This window comes from Macaca mulatta, chromosome 12 (genome assembly GCF_049350105.2).
Source record: "Macaca mulatta isolate MMU2019108-1 chromosome 12, T2T-MMU8v2.0, whole genome shotgun sequence".
NCBI lineage: Eukaryota > Metazoa > Chordata > Mammalia > Primates > Cercopithecidae > Macaca > Macaca mulatta.
The window spans coordinates 102,683,794-102,706,812 of record NC_133417.1 but is presented as its reverse complement, the minus strand read 5'-3'; the positions used below and the strand labels follow the sequence as shown (position 1 = coordinate 102,706,812).

Below are 23,019 nucleotides of genomic sequence, written 5' to 3'. Positions count from 1 at the left end.
CCACAGAGACTTAAACCTGACAAAATGAGCTTAAATTGCGTGCAGAAATGTATAATGACTTTAGGGATTCTTCGGGTAAGATAAACAAAAATTGTTTCCCATTTTATTTTGGGTAAATAATATGAAGAGCTAATCTTTGAACAAATCAAAAATTAATATAGTTACTCTTTTTTTAATTCTATATCTTGAAGGCAAAGTAACCCAAAGTCAAACTTTTATAGTAGTGTGTACAGTAGTTATTACTGGTGTAACTTTTAATAGTTGTTACTGCTGATTCTTTAAAAATATATGGCAAAATGGTTAAGATCAAGAACTGTGGGTTGGGGGTAGACCCAGGGTTAAACCTCCTACAGCTTTAGATCTTGACCAAATTACTTATCCTCCAAATCTCTGCTTCATCACGTGCTATGACGATAATTGGAGCATCTATCTGAAAGGTTGCTGTGAAAAGGAAAAGATTAAATGATACTGATCATAAAGCATTGTGCCTGAAACAAAGTACTTGATAAATGGCAGCTATAATAATCATCATTACTATAAGTTTATCCAGTTGTAATCATTTTAGCTACCTACTAGAAATATGTATTCTTTCCAAAGCAGTCTTCTTTCAGCTAGGCATGGTGGCGTGGGCCTGCCTGTGGTCCCAGCTACTCAGAAGGCTGAGGTGGGAGGATCGCTTGAGCCCAGTAGGTCGAGAATGCAGTGAGCGTGAGATCGCGCCACTGCACTCCAGCCTGGGCGACAGAGTGAGCCTTCGTGTCTAAATAGTTAACTGGACGGGCAGGGTGGCTCACGCCTGTAATCCCAACACTTTGAGAGGCCAAGACAGGCAGATCACTTGAAGTCAGGATTTCAAGCCTGGTGAAACCCCTTCTCTACTAAAAATACAAAAATTAGCCGGGTGTGGTAGCAGGCACCTGTAATCCCAGCCACTCGGGAGGCTGAGACAAGGAGAACCGCTTCAATCTGGGAGGTGGAGGCTGCAGTGAGCCGAGATCGCGCCACTGCACTCCAGCCTGGGCGACAGTGCGAGACTCCGTCTCAAAAACAAAAATAAAAGTAATTAGTTAATTAATCATTAATTTTTTTTTAATGCAATCTTCTTCCAAAGGCGATCACAAGGCTGTTGGAGGCTGGAGCCGCTAAGTCGCCCCCTACCACGCGGGTGGCTTCGTCCGGGACCATTCCAGAGGCTGTGCCACTGCTGGAGGTGCTCAGCGGGGCCGGGACCCGCTTGGGGCACGGTCCGGGGCGGGCACCGGAGCCCGACTAGGCTGAGCGGCAGGTCCTGACGAAGCCACCCGCGCGGCCCCGCCCGCCTGGCGGGATGAGTGACGGCGGCAACAGGTGCAGAGAGGCGTCCGCGGCTTCTCAGGAGCCCCCGAGTTTGGCGCGTCAGGCCCCGAGAGTCAGAGTTTGACTCTAGAACCTTCTTCGCATTACACCAGTCTTCGGAAGTCGCCCGTCAATCGGCTTCTTCCAGCCCAGTAAAGGCTTAAGGTCACCTCAACCTCTCGAAACCCACCAGTCCCAGAGGCCGACTCTTCTCAAGTGGAGGAGACGGGAAGGCGTGCCGTGCATGGAGCTTTGCCCGACCGCTCGCTCTCTCCTCCCCAGCCGTCTGAGACCAGGCGAGAGGGGTCCCAGAACAGAGCTCTCGCTCCGCACGCCCCACGCCTGCCCCGCTGTGCCGTGCGCTCTGCCCCTGAGACGCCCCGGCTCGGAGTCCCAGAGCCGCAGCCGAAACTCGCCCGCCCGCGCCCCTCTCCGGCTTGCGGCGCCCGCCCGCACCGCCGCCTGCCACCCGAGGCGACGCCGTCTGCTTCTCCCCACCCGCCAGGTGGCAGGTTCAGGGCCCGGGTCTGAGCCTGCTCCCCTGCAGCTGCCACCGCCGCCCTCGCCGCCAGGGGGCGAGAGTCCCAGGCAGGACAAGCAGCGCTGCTGCCTTGGCGTGAAGGTGGTTTCAAACTTTAGGCTTCTCTTCCCTACCCGCGTCTCTGAAGAGCAGAGAGGAAGATGGAAACCGAGTCCGGGCAGGTGAGTACGGCGATCAGGGCCCCAGGGCGCGGGGTAGCGGGGAGAAGGAGCAGCGTGGAGCCGGTCCCTGAGCGCCTGGAGGGGCAAGGTGAAGACCCCAAACGCTCGCTATCTGGTTAGGAAGAAACGTGGCCAGGTGCCCCATCGACCGCTGCCAGGAGCCGCCCGCCCGCAGACCTCGTCTGGCTGTGTCATGGGGGTCAGGAAGGCGCCGCCACGGGGCCTGGACTGGGTGTAGACGGGCCAGGGGACCTCAGGCGCAGATGTTTCGGGAGGCGGCGGGCTGCCGGGCACCCAGCGGAGTCCGAGCAGATAAACTGCTTTCCCGCCGAAATTGGGCTAGGCAGCGTCTTTGACGCTCCCTCCGGCCGAACTTCGACCCATCGGCCCAGAGCGAGGAGTTGTCAGGGCGGTCGACGCCTCCACTCCCCGACTGGTCAGCGAGGACCGGAAGGTCTGAGAGACCTCGCGGGGGCCCGCCTGTGGCCCAGGTGGGATCCGGACACTGTAGCACTGGCTGTGCACCCGAGCCAGTCAGGGCGGACTTGGGGAAGTGAAGGAAGACGGCCCACACAGGCCCGAGCCGCAGCGGCAACGTGCCGTCCCGCCCCGCCCCGTCCCGCCGCCAGCAGCCAATCAGGGAGCGCCGCGCGAGGGTGGGGACCAGCTGCGCACGAGGCCAGCGGCGGGGTCTGTGCCGTTGAGGGTTCCCGCCACTGCTGCTGGCGGATTTGCGGGGCAAAATTTCTCGCTGGCTAGCCTTCTTTTCCCTCCCGCACTTTGGTGGGGAGGGGGTGGATCCTCGTTTTGGTGCCCAAGTTCACGATGACCCGAGAGAACTCGAGGAAGTTGTCGCCGCGGCCATTTCCCCCAGTGCCGCAACTTGCTGGCCTTGGAGGGGGAGGAGCGCCGAGGCAGTGACTGCGACGGTTAGCCCGCCCGTTCCTGCTGTCTTCCTTTGCAAAATAGATGCTAGATCTCGAGGTTGACTTAAGGGGAGGAGCCAGTGAGGGCACATTGCTTTGGAGGAGAAGTTTAATAAACTCTCTAGTGCTGGAAGTTTTAGCAAGCGGAGGAGACTTCAGACCCGACAACAGTCCCCTTCTAGATGCTTCCGTAACACGTGCGGAATTTATTGCTAGTTAGAATTTGAGGCTTTCTTTGTTGTTTAACTCAATGCATCACTAATTGTTAATAATGAACTTAGATGTTGCCTCTACCTAAGCCTTGCTATTGCTAACATTAAAATATTTCGTAGGCCTGGTGCGGTGGCTCACGCCTGTAATCCCAACACGTTGGGAGGCTGAGGTGAGCGGATCACGAGGTCAGGAGATCGAGACCATCCTGTCCAACATGGTGAAACCCTGTGTCTACTAAAAATACAAAAAAATTAGTGCACGCCTGTAGTCTCAGCTACTCGGGAGGCTGACGCAGGAGAATCTCTTGAACCGGGGAGGCAGAGGTTGCAGTAAGCTGAAATCACGCCACTGCACTCCAGCCTGGTGACGAGCGAGACTCCGTCTCAAATATATATATATATATATACACATACACACATGTGTATATATATATAGTAGACTGCTGTTATACTGTATTCTTTTGCCTTCAGCCTATTTGGCATATCGTGAGCAGGTCTCTCCTGAAGAAATGATTCACTTTTAGTCGTTCAACAGATACTCATTGAGCACCTGCTGTGTACTGTCAGTACTTTAGATGCTGCCGTGAAAAAAGCAAAACTCCTGCCCTAGTGCATTACATAATAGTGGAGACGGATAATGGACATAATAAGTAAATTATATCGTATGTTAGAAAATGATGAGGGAGAAAAATTAAGCAAAGCGAGCCCACATTAGAGCAGGAGCCTTAGGGACTGGAGGAGAGTGAAGTGAATTGAGTGTGAAAGGTTTTTCTTTTCTCAGGGAGTATCCTTTAGTTTCTCGAGATTGGAAATAAAGCACTGTTTACTTCCGTTCATTTCATCCTTCCCTCGATGAAATATAATGGGGTTTGTCTTTTACTTAAACTTGCAAACAAATTAGTACATCTTATTTTCAATAAGAGAATTTCATGAAGAATGATTTTTTTAATTTAGCAAATAGGTAACTTTGACACTGTAAAAAAATGGGCAGAAAGACAAGATTACATCTAGTAGTGCTGTTATATTATTTCTAGCAATACAAAATCCACAGTTGAAAAATACTAAGCATTCCAGAATTACCCATTCTGAGCATTATATCCTACTGAGCAAAGTGACTGATGTCACAAATAACCTCCAAGTGCCCAGAGAGAAAGTTGTTAAGATTAGATTCCCAGTTTCTTTCATTGGAAACTACAACATAGTAATTATTAAATGTGGTGGCTTTTCCGTGTTTTAAAAGAAGTATTTACGTATTCCCTTATTAGGAGTATGTACTTCCTTAAGGCTGGATGGAGAAGAGAGCCCATAAGGTCCAGCCTATAGCCCAATTGCCACTCCTGCCCTAGTCATTTCTCTGTACATCTTGCAAAGATTAATTGAGGGATTGTGATTGTATTGACCAGAGAAGAAAGAACACAAATTTGAAAAAGAACAACTCTATTACCTGAACTGGAAATTCATTTTCATGTGTTTGTTTCTCAGAGAATTTGAATTATGAACTTCAAGATTTGTTATTTTCTTTTTCTTTCTTTTTGAGACGGGGTCTCGCTTTGTTGCCCAGGCTGGGGTTGAACTCCTGACCTCAAGCAATCCTCCTGCCTCAGCCTCCCAAGCAACTGGGATTACAGGCACAAGCCACAACACCCAGTTTACTTCAAGTTTTTTGAAGCACACATTTAGGATATTAGACTGTCTCAGAAGTGTGTTTAGTGTTTCCAGATGGAAAATAATTCACCAGTTCTTGAATTGGTTTCTCTTCTACATGATTCTCAAGTCCTGGTTTTCTTTCAGTTATACCTTAAAAGTCTATTATTTTACCATTCTGCAAAGGCTTATACATTTATATATGTTTATTAAAATTTAAATTAGATCCTCTAACTTATCGTTGTGAACATATGGCTATGTACTGAGCTAATTCTTTGGAATAAACATTTATGAGCTATAAGTATATAATTTTTAACAAAATCAGTCCAATCTTCAAAATGACAAGTGCATTTAAAATTTTGACCTTCAGGCTGAAAATGGTGAATGTGAATGTTACAGTTTATTAACTTATCAATGACCATTAGTTAAAGACCACCAGGAACACAAGCGTCATTTAGTGAAGTTGGGTCTGTTAATCGTTCAAACAAAGGAAAACAGAAACCATGGGGCCTCTCAATCAGAAGGTGTTAGAACTCATAGGATATAGGCTTGTGTTGAGCAATTTTTAGAGAGGGTTTAAGGAAGCAGGGCTTTACTCTGGAATGTATATCGTCAGGAAATGGTAGTAATTCTATGATTGGATGTGTTAACTTTTATCTAAAAGGAAAGAAAAATGGATCGAGGCCAAAACTATAACTAATAAAGAAGGGGCAGTCACTCATATCAGCCAGAATGGAGGGATGTTTGGTTATTATTGGATTTGGGCAATGCGTTTTTTTTAGTCAGCCTTCAAACATGATTGTGGAGTGGTCTTGTTTTTAATCTTAATCCATCAGAGTCACAGGGTGACTTTGTCTGATGTTGGTATTCTGTTAATGAGAGAACACCACAGCCTAGCCGTGAGTGCCAGGCCGACTCCTAACAACACCAGGGCCCAGCTGATTGTGTCAGGCTGGGACTGTTTTTCTCTTTCTCAAACATCTTCATGAGTTTAATATTCCCCTTAACAATTAAGTAATCGGTTTGATAATAATATAAGCATTTTAAGTAATGTACTTAATATTTAAAATCTCTATAATGGAGTAGATTCTGTGTTTCCTAGTTCTGTTGCTCTAAAAAGCTCTTAGCTCTAATTATAATTTTTATAATATTAAAAGTAAAGCCTAGAATACTATATTTTACCTAAATGACTCATCTTTTTTAAAGATATACATTTTCAGTCTGCATCAAAAGCAGACTGCATTATACCCAGTGCAAAAAGTGTAAAAGAATTTTATTTTACAGCAAACATCAAACCAGATGCAAACAGATTCATTATCTCCATCCCCTAATCCTGTGTCGCCTGTGCCTTTGAATAACCCAACAAGTGCCCCAAGATATGGAACAGTGATCCCTAATCGCATCTTTGTAGGAGGAATTGACTTTAAGGTACCTATTTATGCATGCAGTAAAGTGTATTTTTTCATTAGAAGTCTTTATTTCTCAGAAATTGTTTATTTGTGCAGCTATAAAATCATAACATATTTGCATAATGATTAATAGATTTCAAATTTCCTTCTTATAAAGAATCTTTCGAACCAACATGTAGGTTACATAAAGTATAAAAACTGTTTGTTCAATGTCAAATACAAGGAAATTGAGCCTCATTGACTTGCTGTAGGCTCCTAGCCAGCCACATAGTGACAGAGTGAGACTAGAAGCCTCGTTTTCTGTCTCATAGCTCCACACTCTTCCATACCAGAACTAATTATACTTTCTTGCCTATACTCCAATAGCCAAAATAATGAATGATTATAATTTTCAAAAGAGACTCAATTCTTTAAAAACTTAGTTTTATGAAATACTATTTCTTTATCCCAACTCTTATCTCAGATTCCTGAGCAACCTCCTAGGCGTCTATTCTTTGCAAAGCACTTTCTATGTTAGAGTTTAGGATTTGATTACCAGAAAACTCCTGTGTCCTTGTCAAAATAAAGCATCTTAAAAATAATATATTTAAGCAGAAAAAAATAACTACTCAGTACTAGACTTAGTACCTGGGTGCCTAAATAATCTGTACAACAAACCCCCATGACGATTTATCTTTATAACAAATCTGCACGTGTACCCCGAACCTAAAATAAAAGTTTTTTAAAAAGTAATATATTTACATCATGTAATCAGCTATTCCACTCTTCCAAGGAAGCATAGTTCATGAGATGATGTGCAGTGCCCCCCACCCCGCATGAGTAAACACCTACAAGAAAGGCATGCATAGATACTGTAAGTGGAATACTCTTACTTTCAAATGGATATATGGAAGGATTTCCAAGACTCTATTTTACATATTAGAAATTATAGGGAGAGTTATTTTGGACAAAAAAAAACTTTCCTTATACCATTAGGTGTGATATTTGACATTTATAACTCACTATTTCCATATAATCAATCTGTTACAATTTGGGTGGAATTTCTTTTTTCCTGCACAAGAGAAATGTTACACTTAGTGTATTTGCCAAAACAATGAGTCTTAAACAAGTATATGATTGTTTCACTAAAAATAAAGTAAGAAAAATTATTTCTTATAAAATATTTATTTTTAAAAAGGTTTTCTGTATCTGTGGAAAATACTGATGGCTGGCAAAAATGTTCAATTTGGGAATTCATTTATATTACAATAGCTTAGCATGTTTTTAAAAATAAGTTATCAATAAATATAAATATGTGTATGGCCAAGTTATTTTAGGTTACTGAAGCCCATTAGCTGCAGCATGAACTTTGGAAACGGTTGTTATAAGGCAGCCATAGCTTTACGGTAACTGCTAGGGCTCCCTCCTGTATGCTTATACCTTTTTCAAAACCACAGATAAAGTCCAGCAAGGAAATAATTTACTGTAATAGCAAGTAGTCACAGACTTTTTAACCTTTCATTTTTAGAAGCGAACAGACTATCTCTCTTAATGCTTACTTTTCTTGACTGTCCCTTTGTCACTGAAGAAGTGGAGCTACAAAATTCAGCTATGATTATTCTACCAGAGAATAGTTGGAATTAATTTGTATTCAAATATCTAGTAACAATTCTTATTCTAGCATTGATTTCATTTCCTGTTAACTGAAATAAAAGGCATTCAGTTTTTCTTAGATTGAATCAGTATTTGTCATTATCCAGCTTAGCAGGCTTTATGTTACCAGCTAAAAACCAATAGTATATGTAAGTAGTGAGGTGACAGTTGAACTCAAAAGGCATAGCTCTGCACTAAGGCATGTCTTTTTCTGGTGTATATAAAGAAATTTTTTTCTAGAGAAAAGTTACTCTTGTAGACAAACAATTACAGCTAAACCTGAAAATGAAATTGCAATGAATTTAGTGTCAGCATTCTGAGAAAAGGTGATATGAGTCTATTATCAGACTATTTTGATTAGAAAAACAGATATGCCAAAACCATCTTTGTAGATACTTTGTATGTTTTAAATGTAATTATGATTCCAATTTTTATTTTACTCTCAAAACAATGTCTGAATTTAGCTGAAATGTATATTGAGTACAGATAAGGAATCTAATAACTTTAAATCTTATAGTCACTCCATTGTTCTCACAGTTGAGTTGAAGCACTTTTGGAAATACATTCCTTTCCTAAAACTGACTTAAGAAAGGAGTTCCTGAGACTACTGATTAAAATAGAATGACTGGTGTAGGCCAACATAACCTAGTTCCAGTGCCGTGAGTGTCTCTGAGCCACAAGAGCCAATAGTAATATACCCTTACTATGGAAATAGCATTCCTAATCCAAATTGGTTTTTAAAAAACTGGCCAGCTAGCGAACAAGAATCATAAAGACTTCTTTAAATAATGAGCTTTGTAGTTTTAAAATAATTCAGCTTACATTTTTATTGACATATAGTAATTTAACAACATAGCTATTGTATAAAGCAAGGTATTTATTTTGATTTTAATCACCTGGTGGTTTATGCACTGTTTTGATCATGAGAGGCATTTTTCATGCATCTTATCTATAACTTTTTCTGTCTCCAGAGCAAGCATGAGAATTATTCATCTTTTATCAACTAAAAAATGTTTTTTAATGTTTTCTTTTTATGCCATTAGACAAATGAAAGTGATTTAAGAAAATTTTTTTCCCAGTATGGGTCTGTGAAAGAAGTGAAGATTGTAAATGACAGAGCTGGAGTATCCAAAGGGTTAGTATCATTATAGATTGTCTATAGAATTAACAACTCTATTTTCATTGGATTACTAGGTTTTTGTATGCCAGTTTACTTTGGTTCCATTTTCCAGCGGAGACTATCATGCCCTCTTCTTTCCTCCTATCTTTTGATTTCCTATTTTGTTTGTTTGTGTGTGTGTGTGTGTGTGTGTGTGTGTGTGTGTGTGTGTGTATTTTGGAGGGAGGAGACACTGTAGTATTTCTTAATTTGTTGGGAAGTTATTCCTGCATGGGTGGAGGGACCATTCAGTGTTAGGCAACAAGCACTTAATGTGAGTAGCAGATGTACATTAGCTGAGGAATGAGAAGCTAAATGAATCAGATTCTTTTGGAATTGTATCCCTGCTTTAGGCTATAGAGAGCTTTATTTGAAAACAGCTGACACCAAGAAATGTCTGTAGGTTGTGCCTCAGAGACCTAATTGGGGGACCAATATGAGAAATATAATTCTAGTGAGAATGATTTTGAATTGCCCTATCAATGATAATGAAAATAAGAAGAAAGCAATAGACTGTGTCTTTAAATGTATAGAGCTGTTTCAGTGGATTGTTATGTGTACAAAGCCGAATTTCAGAAAAAAAAAAAAAAAAAGGTAGCTTGCATAGTACACTCACTTAAGGAGTTGGACTGCAAAGTTAAAAGAAAATAGATAAGGCAGTAAAGTATTGTATTTATTTTCTTGAAAGAGAGGCAAGACACATATTTATAGGCTTAAGAAAAGGGACCCATTGCGGTGGTATTAGTGAGAAACAACATTAGACAGATGGATACTCTGGAAGAGATGGGATTCTACAGAAAGGTTATTTTTAAATAAATGAGATACTTCCTCAGAATGCCAAACAATATTAAGATGAAGTGAGATTTACCTCTTTTGTTTTACTAACAGAATTTGCAATGTTTTGGTAATATCCATTTTTTAATCATTGAAAAACATACATGGAAATGTAAACTGTATTTTATGCCTTTTCCACTGGGTGGTGTGTGTGTTCTACAAAAAAAAAAAAAAATGTAAAAATAATTCCTTAACTCTTTTAATATTTGGGCAAATAGATGAAGAGAAATTCCTTTGTTTAAAAGAAGAAACTTGGTATATGATCCAGTAATTATGAATTGAAGAAAATAGTGAAGATATTTAGCATTACTCAGAAGAGTTTCCTTAAGTTATCTAAATAGCAATTATGTTTTGAGAGAGACACTTTTTCTTTCTTTTGTTACCTTTTTCTCTACCTATTTTGGCTTTTTGGACATGGAGCACATTATTTATGTGTATTTGTATCTTGAACATTATATGAATTGTGTTTGAAGTTAATTATGTATGAAAAACAGATATGAAATCTGCATTGTACATATTTTTAATAGATATTGTTTGGGAAATATACTAATAATTACATTATCAGTTATATGTGCTAATAATAATAACTAAATAATACATTTACATAGTCATTCACCAATGTAAGAAATTTTATTGTGTTGAAATGTTTAATTTTTTAGTTATTTTTCAACTTTGATTTCTCTTAGCCAAACTTCTATTAGTTTAATAGGAGATTATCGCTCTGAATTGAAATTTATTGCATCCCAATTTTTAAGCCACGGCATGAATCTCTTGTGCTTTTCTTCCTTGCATATAGCTGAGGGCTGAAGCTGTTTCAGGATCTCAGGGTTTTTTTTTTTTTCTTTTAGTTCCCTGACTAAGGGAGGTGACAGTGTTAAACTGTGAGTGATTCTTCTAAGATTCCCATGCTAGTGCAGCATAGAAAGATGCCTACTTCTACAGTGGCCCATTATTTAAAAGCAAAATTTTAAAACATTTTAATATAATTAATATAACATTCTAAGAAAATGATTAATTAGTAATAATTAATGCATTTATTTAGGTATGGTTTCGTCACTTTTGAAACACAAGAAGATGCACAAAAAATTTTACAAGAGGTATGATCTTTTGGTGTATTTAACTTCATTTCTGGAACTTTTGTATTTGAAACTAATCTTTTCAGGGTTCGAATACAGTAATCAATTGCTTTTTTAAAAAGGTTTGCATTGGCATTGGTCTGTAGGAAACTTAATCTGCAGAAGAGCAAATTCCAAAATCATTACGAGTATGGTTGTGAAACTGTAATATAATGTTTCGCTTTATTTACTTCAACTAAGAACTTGGGGATATGTCTTTTGCAAAATGTTAATAGCATTTTGAATGTTTAAAAAACACTACAAATGTGGATTCCAACAGTGAGGTTATCTGAGATGATTTCCCTCCTGTGAAAAACATTATATATACTAAGAATATTCACAGAAAAAGCCTATAGCCAGCAATTCAGTGTGATAACTTTGTTAAGGCAAATATAACATTTAACTTTTTTAGAAAAATGTAGAATTTGAATTATATGTTATTAAAATCATATACAGTCAATTCTTGTTATTTGTGGCAGTTATGTTCTCTGTCATTGCTAGGAACACTGAATTAGCAAATGCTGAACTACTCTTTCTAGGGGAAATACAAGGTAAGGTTCCCAAGAACCTCTGGTCACAATATTGCCATCAACCTATCAATATATAACCTTGTTTTATGTGTTTTTCCATTTAAAGGCATCATATATAACAGATTACTGGTTCATTAACATTGAAACCATGGCCAACAGCACTATAATTCATGCTTGAATTAAGTACATCTAATATATATCTTCTCCATAAGGCCTATGACAGTCTTCTTGTGCTAGCCAGCACTTCAGCAATGCACATGGGGGCCATTTTAAATAGCAAAATCACCAACAAAAAAGCACAAAAATGGAGAAAGCGTGGCACTAAATAGAAAGCTCTCTCTTAGAGTATGAGCACTGGAACAAGAAGAAAGAATATCACCTTATTTGACCTCAGCTGGGAGCATGTGTATCAGGCTACTCAAATTTTCCGCCACTCTGCACATGTCCACTAATAACCTCAAAATTGCCACAAATATTAATTTTAGGATTACAAATAAATTTTGCAAATAGGTAAATTCACGAATACAGAATCCATGAGTAATGAGGATTGACTGTATTACAAATGGGGAATTGCGGTCAGACCCAGATCTATTTCAGTCTGAAGACTGCTCTTTCCCACTATTCCTTGCTGATTTCAAAGAATGTTATAGTCTGAATTTTTGAAATTCTTTCTAACTGGTTTTTCCTTATTTATTTTTTAATAATAGTGCTAAAATAATAAAATAATTTCCTTTTTCTTTATTTTAGGCTGAAAAACTTAATTACAAGGATAAGAAGCTGAACATTGGTCCAGCAATAAGAAAACAACAAGTAGGGATCCCTCGTATGTATTGAAAACTAATGTATTTTAAAATATTTTTGCATGGTTCTTTTTTGAAATATGAGACTTTTCATAGAACTTTATTAAAATATCATGTTTCTTTCATTTAATAGTTATTTTAGCAAAGTTGGTGGAAAAACTGAGTATTTTTTGCCACAAAATAATGTATCTCAATTTTTTTTGGTTGAGAAAAAACTTTATATACATAAAGATGCTTAAGTATATTCTGTGTAGTTATATCATTAAAGGAACAATCTTTCATGATGAAAATATCATTTAAAATAGCAAAAGTAATTAGTAATTTAATAATTTAGACTTACTAATGAGAAAAAATTTAATTAGAAAGTAATTTAAAATTAATCAGAGTAAAAATATTGAAAGTGAAAACATAGAACTAATATCAGAAACTCACTGCATGCTATGTACTGTAACCCAGCCAGGTGTGTCATAATTTTCAGAGGGACAATCCCTAAAGCTTTAGGAATTAGCTAAGTTATGTATCTACTTTCCCCAAATGTCTCTAATGCTTTCAATTCTATTATTCTTTCCTCACTCTTTCTATTTAGTAAGTTAGGCATCTTTATAGTTAACTTTTTACCTTTAATATTTATTAATATTCCAGTCTTTGGCTAGAAGGAGAAATGTGATGTAAAATTAATAACTAACTTATTTTCCCTTGGCCACATCCTAGTGTCTACGGGAAAGTTTAAAACATTTGGTAATTATTATGTATAATCTGTTAACAAATTAATAGATTGTATTCATTTGGACTTTTATGCTTTTGACTTAGAAATAATAAATATTCAGTTAATACAGTTGCCGCAACTACAACAAAAAAGAGATTGACGTATATTAAGTTTAATTTTGGCTTAGTATTTGTTAATTTAGGAGACAAAATATCCTCAGTAGGTTAATACAAAATGGAATGCACTAAATATGGCAGAATGCTGAATATTTTCAGACTATTGTTGTTACTTGCAAAGATTAAGCTAGAACATGTAGTAACAGTCCTTTAGCCCATTATCACCAGCAATATGTACTAAATAGTAACGTTCATAGTATGATCTACCAGTTGCTGAAATAGAAAATAAATCAGCACTATGCTGAATGCTTTCAAATATACTAATTGTTTTTTCAAAACTACTTAGTGGAAGGGTCAATGTTATGGGTTTTCATTTAATCTTCATAGAACCCCATGACGTATTATTATATCTATTTTTGTAAATAGAAAATTCAATCCCAAAAAGGTAAAGTCATTGTTTTAAAAATGTTTCTGCTGAAATACTCGTAGAGGAGAGTTAATCTTGGCATGTTGTGGTTCCTAACCCACTGCAGCATATTGGAATTGCAAATTTTCTTAAGTCTCACGATTTATGTAAAAACATCATGTATAATTTGCATTCTGTTCCATAATATCATATTGTTTATTTGAATATAAAAATGTTTCCCAAAAATAATTGAATAAAACTGATTCTGTAGGAAGATTACTATGTTCAGCCTCTGCTTTTTCATATCTCCTGGTATACCATCCATCCCTTATCCAACTTTGAGAAGTACGGGGTTAAATAGCCTAATGGTGAGTGGTGGCATTAGCCTTCAAATGCAGGACTGTTTGATTCCAAAGTTCTTTTGACTTTTCTGCAAAGAAAAATAGGTATTAAAAGTACATTTACAAATAAGGGATTCTTATCTTAGTTTTTTCTTAGGTCTGTCATTTCTTTCCGTCTCCATTACCAACACCTGAGTCCCAGCTAACCACTTTGTTTACCTTAATTCCTGGAAAATCATCCTAAGTGGTCTCTGTGAATCCAATCTTTCTCCCTTCCAATCCATCATTCACAAGGAAGCCGGAGTGATCTTTCAAAAGTGCACCTCTTATTGTCTTATGCTCAGCTTATTTTGAGATATTCTTCCCTTTTCTTTCCATGCTTTAGCCATCTAGCCTTCTTTCAGTTCCAGAACATACTATACTCCTGTTCTCAGAATCTAATATACTGTTTTCTTTACCTAGAATGTTCTTTGCCATCCAATTCATTCTTTAGAGCTTAGCTGAAACATCATTTCATCACAAATGTTCCACATATGTGTATATATAGAGATTTTTATATGTTTTATATATATATAATAATTGAAATGTTCAGTATCATACCCTATACTGCCTCATGTATTTATCAAAATTGTATTTAATTAATTAATTGTGTAATCAACTAATTACTATCTTCCCTACCAGACCTAACTTCTTTGAGGATACAGACCATCTCATGTCTAATTTTTTTATTTTTTGCTGTATCACTAGGGCCCAGTTCAATGCCTTGAGATAGTATGCACTGAAAATTTATTTATTTAGCAGGTAAAGCATGGTTCATGTTCTTTGAATAATAAACCATTATTGAATAATGAACCATTATCATTATCTTTGAATAATAGTTGAATAACTTTTGGGGGGAATCCATGGACCTCCAGAATTGCGTGTAAAATTGTGTTTGACTGTATATATATCTGAGGAAAAGGTCCCTGGTTTTCATCAGATTCTCAAAAAGATCTAATTAAGAACCATTAAAATAAATAATAACAATACTAGATCAAATGCAGTGAAAATATAAAAGCTGAGGAGCAATAGTATTACTTAAAGCGATAGGCCCGTGCTATTTGAAGTGTGGTTTGCAGACAGTATCAGTTCATTGGAAGCTGTCAAAATGCAAACTCTTAGGCCCTGTCCCAGATTTACTGACTCAGAATCTCTGAAGATAAGTCCCTGGAATTTGCATTTTAATAAACAATTTAGGTGATTCTAATTTATGTGAAACTTTGAGAAGCACTGGTACAGGTGGAAGAAGAATTGTCAGTTTCACTAATTTATATAACCTTGCTGGTTAAGACCCTAATCTAATTTGGCTAATTTAACTTTTAAAGTCTCCTCCATGACAAAAAAAAATATGTATATTATTTATTGTTTTTTGGTTTGTGGTGGGGGTTTATATAACTTGGCCTGGGAAACGAGATGGGGACCCCAGACTAGCCACATGAAGACTTGAGGTCATGTTTGCAACAGCAGCAGTTGTAGCAAAGGGAGACTAGATAGAGAATAGATCATAGAAAAGAGAGAGAAAAGAGAGCCATAGCATGAATGAATGTTTGCTGGTAGGATATCCAAAGAATTAGTAGGGTGGAACCAAAATGTCTTCAGGAAAGTAGAATCTTCTCCAACTCTACTGCCTCCATCATCTTTGAACTTTCAGAAATAAAAAGTCTAGCCAAGACCTTAGGAACTTTACTATAGTGTATATAGTCTTAAAGTAATTATACATAATTTATATTTGTACAAATAATTACTTTGCTGATGATAATCTAAATTGTTAAGCTCTGTGTAGCATACTGGTGTTGGAATCTGAATTGATACATATTTAGTATTTCTATTAGCATTGTTTATCTTTTCTTTTAATCATCTTAAACTAAAAGCTTTAAGGTATTGAGTTTAAAAATACATGCTTCAAAGATACTTTGACATAAGGAAGTTTTTTTAAATACCTGTGACATTCCATTTTTACCATAGCTACAAAGGTATATTAAGATAAATATTTTTCTGAAGTGTTTAGAAACTACATTTTTAACAGTTAAATTGAACGTTTTAATTATTATTATTTAATCTTTGCTTTAGGTTCTAGTATAATGCCAGCAGCTGGAACAATGTATCTAACAACTTCAACTGGATATCCTTATACTTACCATAATGGTGTTGCTTATTTTCATACTCCAGAGGTAACTTCTGTCCCACCACCTTGGCCTGTAAGTAATTTCATTTAAAAAGGATTTCTACCTATTACTTATTGATTTTTTTAATGTTTGTTTTATTTCTGAAATATTTCAACCACAGATAATTACAAATAATAACACACGTCAACTAAATTTAATAGACATCAACATTTTGCAACATTTACTTAAGTTCTTAAAATGGGGAGTAAAGTAAGACAGCTTCATGTCAGTTTTCCTTACCTTCTTTCCTGTTCAGAAGTAAGCAGAATATCTTTCCTATTCATTTCATATATTTTTACTACAAATATATGTATTCATAAATGACATCTAGTATTGTTTTAGTGGTTTTTAAACACTGTATAAATAATCTGGTTTTTACACTCAGCATTATATTTTTGAGATCAAACCATGTTTGTCTCTTTTTAGATTATATCACATTGATCCTTGTATATGTACTTCACTATTTTAATATTTTATAATATTTCATTGTATGAGTGTATTACAATTTTTTATATTCCTCTATTGATGGACATTTTAAGTTTTTTCTACAAACAAGGTTACATTGAATACCCAGATCTTGTATGTATTATGTGAGGGTTTTTCTGGGTGGGGCAGTGGTTTTCTAAGGTTTTACTTATTATATAAATTATCTCTGAATTTTTTTGAAATATTATGAAAACAGTCACTCATTTTTAAGTTGATATCTGAAGTTTATTATAAGTTTAAATAGTTTAGGAATATTGTATATTGTAGGTTTATATATTTTCATCAAAACTTTGTATCTGTAGATTTAGCTTACTTAATAGTGGAAAGTGTCTGCTCTATAACTCAGTTAACAAAGCCGGTCAACCAAATAAAACTACTGAATAAAACTTGCTTTTAGAAAATTCCGACTTTATTTTTAAACTCAAATAAATGATTTAATATGTATCCATGTGACCATCGGCTAATTTAAGTTTGTTCCCTAGATGAAATAAGTATCATCTCCCCTTTAATACTTCTTATGCAAGCTCTTTCTACTTTGCCTTCTCTCATTTCTCAGGGCATTGCCCTCTTGAGTTGTATATCTGTTTGATGCCCTATTGGTATTTACATTCCTGAACAAAGCATTATAGCAAGATCCAGAAGGAGAGAGAAATACACCTTTCTTTAGGGAAGGAAAAAGGTGATGGTGAAAGGAGAGATTTTAAAAGAAGAATACATATTACACAGACACAGTCACAGGCAGATCACATCAGAAAGCAGTACATATGAAGTTTAGAATATGAAAATTCATACTCTTAAAGTTATTCATGCCCATGTATTTATTACTGGAAAATTTTTGTACTTCCCTAATGTACCTTGGCCTAGGCTAGGATATATACATAGAATTTCACATTCATGAAATATGCATATCTTTGACTAGATGTTGCCAAAGAGCTTTTGAAAGTGTACATTCTAGCCAACAGTTTATGACAGCCCCATTTTTCCATAATCTGCCAACCCTTAAAATTACCAGATTTTTTAATTTATGTCAATATTATTTTATGCAGTAGTATTTTGTTTTACTTTTATTTGCCTAACTTGTAGTAATATTGAACATATTTTCATGTATTTATTGGCCATTCTACTTTCTTCTATGAACTGCCTGTTCATATCCATTGTCCATTTTTCTGTTGGGGTGATTTGTTTTTATCTTGAGTTCGTTACATGAATTTTGTGGGTTGCCAATATCTTCTTCCAATTTGTGGCTTGTTCATTAACTCTTTTTGATTTTTTTCTCATGAAAATTTTATGATTTTTTTGGTCTTTTTTTACAAGAATTTTTTCTTCTTTTTTTATTTTTTATTTTTTCTTATACTTTAAGTTCTAGAGTATATGTGTACAACGTGCAGGTCTGATACATAGGTATACATTTGCTGCAAAAACTCATCATTTACATTAGGTATTTCTCCTAATGCTATCCCTCCCCCAGCCTCCCACCCCCCAACAGGTCCTGGGGTGTGATGTTCCCCACCCTGTGTCCGAGTGTTTTCATTGTTCAATTCCCACCTATGAGTGAGAACATGTGGTGTTTGGTTTTCTGTCTTTGTGATAGTTTGCTGAGAATGATAGTTTCCAGCTTCATCCATGTCCCTGCAAAGGACATGAATTCATCCTTTTTTATGACTGTATAGTATTCATTGGTGTATATGTGCCACATTTTCTTAAACCAGTCTATCACTGATGGACATTTGGGCTGGTTCCAAGTCTTTGCTATTGTGAATAGTGCCACAATAAACGTATGTGTGCATGTGTCTTTATAGTAGCATGATTTATAATTCTTTGGGTATATATGCAGTAATGGGATTGCTGAGTCAAATGGTATTTCTAGTTCTAGATCCTTGAGGAATCGCCACACTGTCTTCCACAATGGTTGAACTAGTTTACACTCCCACCAACAGTGTAAAAGCATTCCTATTTCTCCACATCCTCTCCAGCATCTATTGTTTCCTGACTTTTTAATGATCGCCATCCTAACGGGCATGAGGGTATCTCATTGTGGTTTTGATTTGCATTTTCTGATGACCAGTGGTGATGAGTATTTTTTCATGTGTCTGTTGGCTGCATAAATGTCTTCTTTTGAGAAGTTTCTGTTCATGTTCTTTGCCCACTTTTTGATGGGATTGTTTGTTTTTTTCTTGTAAATTTGTTTGAGTTTTTCTTTCTTTTTTTCTTTTCTTTTTTCTTGTAAATTTGTAGAATCTAGATATTAGCCCTTTGTCAGATGGGTAGACTGCAAAAATTTTCTCCCATTCTGTAGGTTGCCTGTTCATTCTGATGGCAGTTTTTTTTTTTTTGCTGTGCAGAAGTTCTTTAGTGTAATTATATCCCATTTGTCAATTTTGGCTTTTGTTGCCATTGCTTTCGTGTTTTAGTTATGAAGTCCTTGCCCATGCCTATGTCCTGAATAGTATTGCCTAGGTTTTCTTCTAGGGTTTTTATGGTTTTAGGTCTAACATTTAAGTCTTTAATCTATCTTGAATTAATTTTTGTGTAAGGTGTAAGGAAGGGATCCAGTTTCAGCTTTCTACACATGGCTAGCCAGTTTTCCCAGCACCATTTATTAAATAGGGAATCCTTTTCTCATTGCTTGTTTTTGTCAGGTTTGTCAAAGAGCAGATGGTTGTAGATGTATGGTGTTATTTCTGAGGCCTCTGTTCTGTTCCATTGGTCTATATCTCTGTTTTGGCACCCATACCATGCTGTTTTGGTTACTGTAGCCTTGTAGTATAGTTTGATGTCAGGTAGCGTGATGCCTCCAGCTTTGTTCTTTTCACTTAGGATTGTCTTGGCAATGCAGGCTCTTTTTTGGTTCCATATGAACTTTAAAGTAGTTTTCTCCAATTCTGTGAAGAAAGTCTTTAGGAGCTTGATGGGGTTGGCATTGAATCTATAAATTACTTTGGGCAGTGTGGCCATTTTCACAATATTGATTCTTCCTATCCATGAGCATGGAATGTTCTTCCATTTGTTTGTGTCCTCTCATATTTCCTTGAGCAGTGATGTGTAGTTCTCCTTGAAGAGGTCCTTCAAATCCCTTGTAAGTTGGATTCCTAGGTAGTTTATTCTCTTTGTAGCAATTGTGAATGGGAGTTCACTCACGATTTGGCTCTGTTTGTCTGTTATTGGTGTATAGGAATGCTTGTGATTTTTGCACATTGATTTTGTATCCTGAGACTTTGCTGAAGTTGCTTATCAGCTTAAGGAGAATTTGGGCTGAGACGATGGAGTTTTCTACATATACGATCATGTCATCTGCAAACAGGGACAACTTGACTTCCTCTTTTCCTCATTGAATACCCTTTATTTCTTTTCTTGTCTGATTGCCCTGGCCAGAACTTCCAATACTATGTTGAACAAGAGTGGTGAGAGAGGGCTCTACGCAAAAAAACTAGAAAATCTAGAAGAAATGGATAAATTCCTGGACACATACACCCTCCCAAGACTAAACCAGGAAGAAGTTGAATCTCTGAATAGACCAATAACAAGATCTGAAATTGAGGCAATAATTAATAGCCTACCAACCAAAAAAAGTCCAGGACCAGACGGATTCACAGCCGAATTCTACCAGAGGTAAAAGAGGAGTTGGTACCATTCCTTCTGAAGCTATTTCAATCAATAGATAAAGAGGGAATGCTCCCTAACTGATTTTATGAGGCCAGCATCATCCTGATACCAAAGCCTGGCAGAGACACAACAAAAAAAGAGAATTTTAGACCAATATCCCTGATAAACATCAGTGCAAAAATCCTCAATAAAATACTGGCAAACTGAACCCAGCAGCACATCAAAAAGCTTATCCACCACGATCAAGTCGGTTTCATCCCTGGGATGCAAGGCTGGTTCAACATACGCAAATCAATAAACGTAATCCATCACATAAACAGAACCAACGACAAACCCCACATTATTAATCTCAGTAGAAGCAGAAGAGGCCTTCGACAAAATTCAACAGCCCTTCGTGCTAAAAACTGTCAATAAACTAGGTATTGATGGAATGTATCTCAAAATAATAAGAGCTATTTATGACAAACCCACAGCCAGTATCATACTGGATGGGCAAAATATGGACACATTCCCTTTGAAAACTGGCACAAGATTTTTTCATCTTTTTTAGTTTTTGGGTTTTTTTACTACAAGAATATATTCTATTTTTTTATTTTTAAAGCTATAGTATTGCCACTTTTTACTTCTGGATCTCAAATCTTGAATTTATGTATTGACTAATCCATCTATTTCCTACTATTTTGAAATTAATCTTCTGCCAAATACTAAGTTTCCGTGTGTGTGGGTCTTTTTTCTGCTATTTTGTTCCATTGGTGTATTTGTTCACCTTGCCCAGTTCTAATTATTTTGACTTTATAATGAATCTTGAAATCTTAAAGTACATTGTTCTTCTTCAGGAGTCTCTCATCTATCCTTATGTCTTTGTGTTAATAGGTATACATTTTGTAATTCAGCTTGTTTAGTTCAGTGAAAAACCCTTGTTTTTCTACTAGAATTGCATTAAATAGTGTGAATAACTTGGGACATTTCAGTATTTTAAAATACTGAATCTTCCCATCCATGAGCATGATACATCTCTCCATTTATTTGTCTTATTTTACTTCTATCCATAAAAAAGTTTTCTTTCTCCGTAAAAAAGCTTGACACATCTTTTGTTGAACTTATTCTTAGTAGACTATAGTTTTGTCGCTTTGATGAATGCTGTTTTTTAAATAACATTTCCTAGAAGATTGGAGCTGGTGTATAGTAATGCTCTTGATTTTTCAATATTGATATTCTGTCAGTAACCCTGCCAAACTCTCATTTACACAATTATTTATGATTCAGTATACTTCTATTTCTTTCACTTCTTTTTTTCCTGGAGTTTTTGCACTGACAGTGTCTCTGCTACAGTATTGATGTAGTGAATACATCATGACCTTGTTCTTGAAAAGGAGCAAATTCAGTGATTCACTATTAAGCTTTACATGTATGCACGTATATACATATGCATGTATATATGCACGCATATACATACGCATGTATATATGCACGTATATACATATGTATATAGACACACACACATGCGCATACTTTGTAAGTGGGAAGATACTCTTAACCAGACTTTCTCAATCTTAGCACTGTTGACATTTTGAGCCAGATGATTTCTTTGTTGTGAAGGACTGTCCTGTGCACTGTAGGATGTTTAGAAGTATCCCTAGGTTCCCCATAGTTATGACAATCAAAAATGTCTTCCCAACATTGCCGGATGTTCCCTAGAGGACAAAATCACTCATGGTTGAGAATTACTGCCCTAAATCAATTAAGGAAGCTATTTTCTACTATGTTTGCTAAGAGTTTTTAATCATAAAAAGGTATGGAATTTTAACAAACGCATTTTCTGTCTCTGTTGAAATTACCATTTTTTCCTCCTTTAATCTATTAATGTAGTGAATTACATTATTATTTTCTAATGTTAATCTATGATACAGTTTTATTAGCATACCATAGTCTGTGAATTGTACAAAACTATGATACTTTTCCTCAGTTTTGGGGGTGCAAACATTAAAACAAAACAATATAAGTTAGATCCCACATTATACATTGAATTTTAATTGCTATATTAGAGCCAGTTTTACTATCTGGCAATATAACTTGCCTGTTTTATTGACAATCTGGTTTTAAGTAATCTGTTTTGGGGCTTACTCTTTCACTTTGAATAATCAAGTGTTACCTCTACTTTTTTTACACATGGATTTTTCGCTTATAAGTTTGTCAAACTATTAACTCATTTAAATGTCAAATTACTAAAATAAAAATAAAATATCTTTGCTTTAATTATAGGTATAACAAAGGAATAGAACATTGATTATTTGTAACTAGTGGGAAAATTAGATATGGCTATTCATTCAGTTGTAAATACTATTATAAACATTAACTGTTTCCTGCTGGTCCTCACAATGGAAACGGGCAGCGTCACACTAAGTCTTGCTGTCATTTTCCTCTAAGTATTCTCTTAGAACTATATTTTCATAATCTTTGGAGGTGGTACATTTCAGACTAAAAGCAACTTTTCTGGTGGTTGTTTTAGCATTACTATGGAAATGAAACCACATGGAAGTAGAAATGTTGTGATGATTTTAATAAATAGACTTAGTAGAGTCGGTAATAATATCAATAAGGGGTAGAAAAATAACATTTCTAATCATAAACCAGAAGTTGACTGGGTTTAGGTAATAATTTGAGATACATTTTATTGTGAGCTATTTTAAAGGCTTCTGCCTAATTTTTCTTTTTCCATCCTCTTATAGTCACGTTCTGTATGTAGCTCCCCTGTGATGGTAGCTCAGCCCATTTATCAGCAACCTGCATATCACTACCAGGTAAACATAAATTACAGTTAAAATTCTCTCTGAAACTTTCAGTCCTTTCTTAGCTAAC

The 23,019-nt window shown here is 36.6% G+C and overlaps 1 protein-coding gene across 2 annotated transcripts in view; it reads left to right on the top strand.

The window, feature by feature from the left end:
* Positions 1 to 1,441: 1,441 nt before the first annotated feature.
* Positions 1,442 to 23,019, top strand: part of BOLL (boule homolog, RNA binding protein) — a 61,545-nt gene continuing 39,967 nt past the window's right edge. Inside the window, 7 exon segments of one of the 2 annotated variants that reach the window (NM_001193795.1) lie at positions 1,442 to 2,037; positions 6,104 to 6,247; positions 8,904 to 8,995; positions 10,896 to 10,950; positions 12,246 to 12,321; positions 15,977 to 16,104; positions 22,890 to 22,961. In NM_001193795.1, the coding sequence (NP_001180724.1) occupies positions 2,017 to 2,037; positions 6,104 to 6,247; positions 8,904 to 8,995; positions 10,896 to 10,950; positions 12,246 to 12,321; positions 15,977 to 16,104; positions 22,890 to 22,961 (588 nt within the window). In that variant the 5' untranslated portion in view covers positions 1,442 to 2,016. 2 annotated transcript variants of the gene reach the window in all.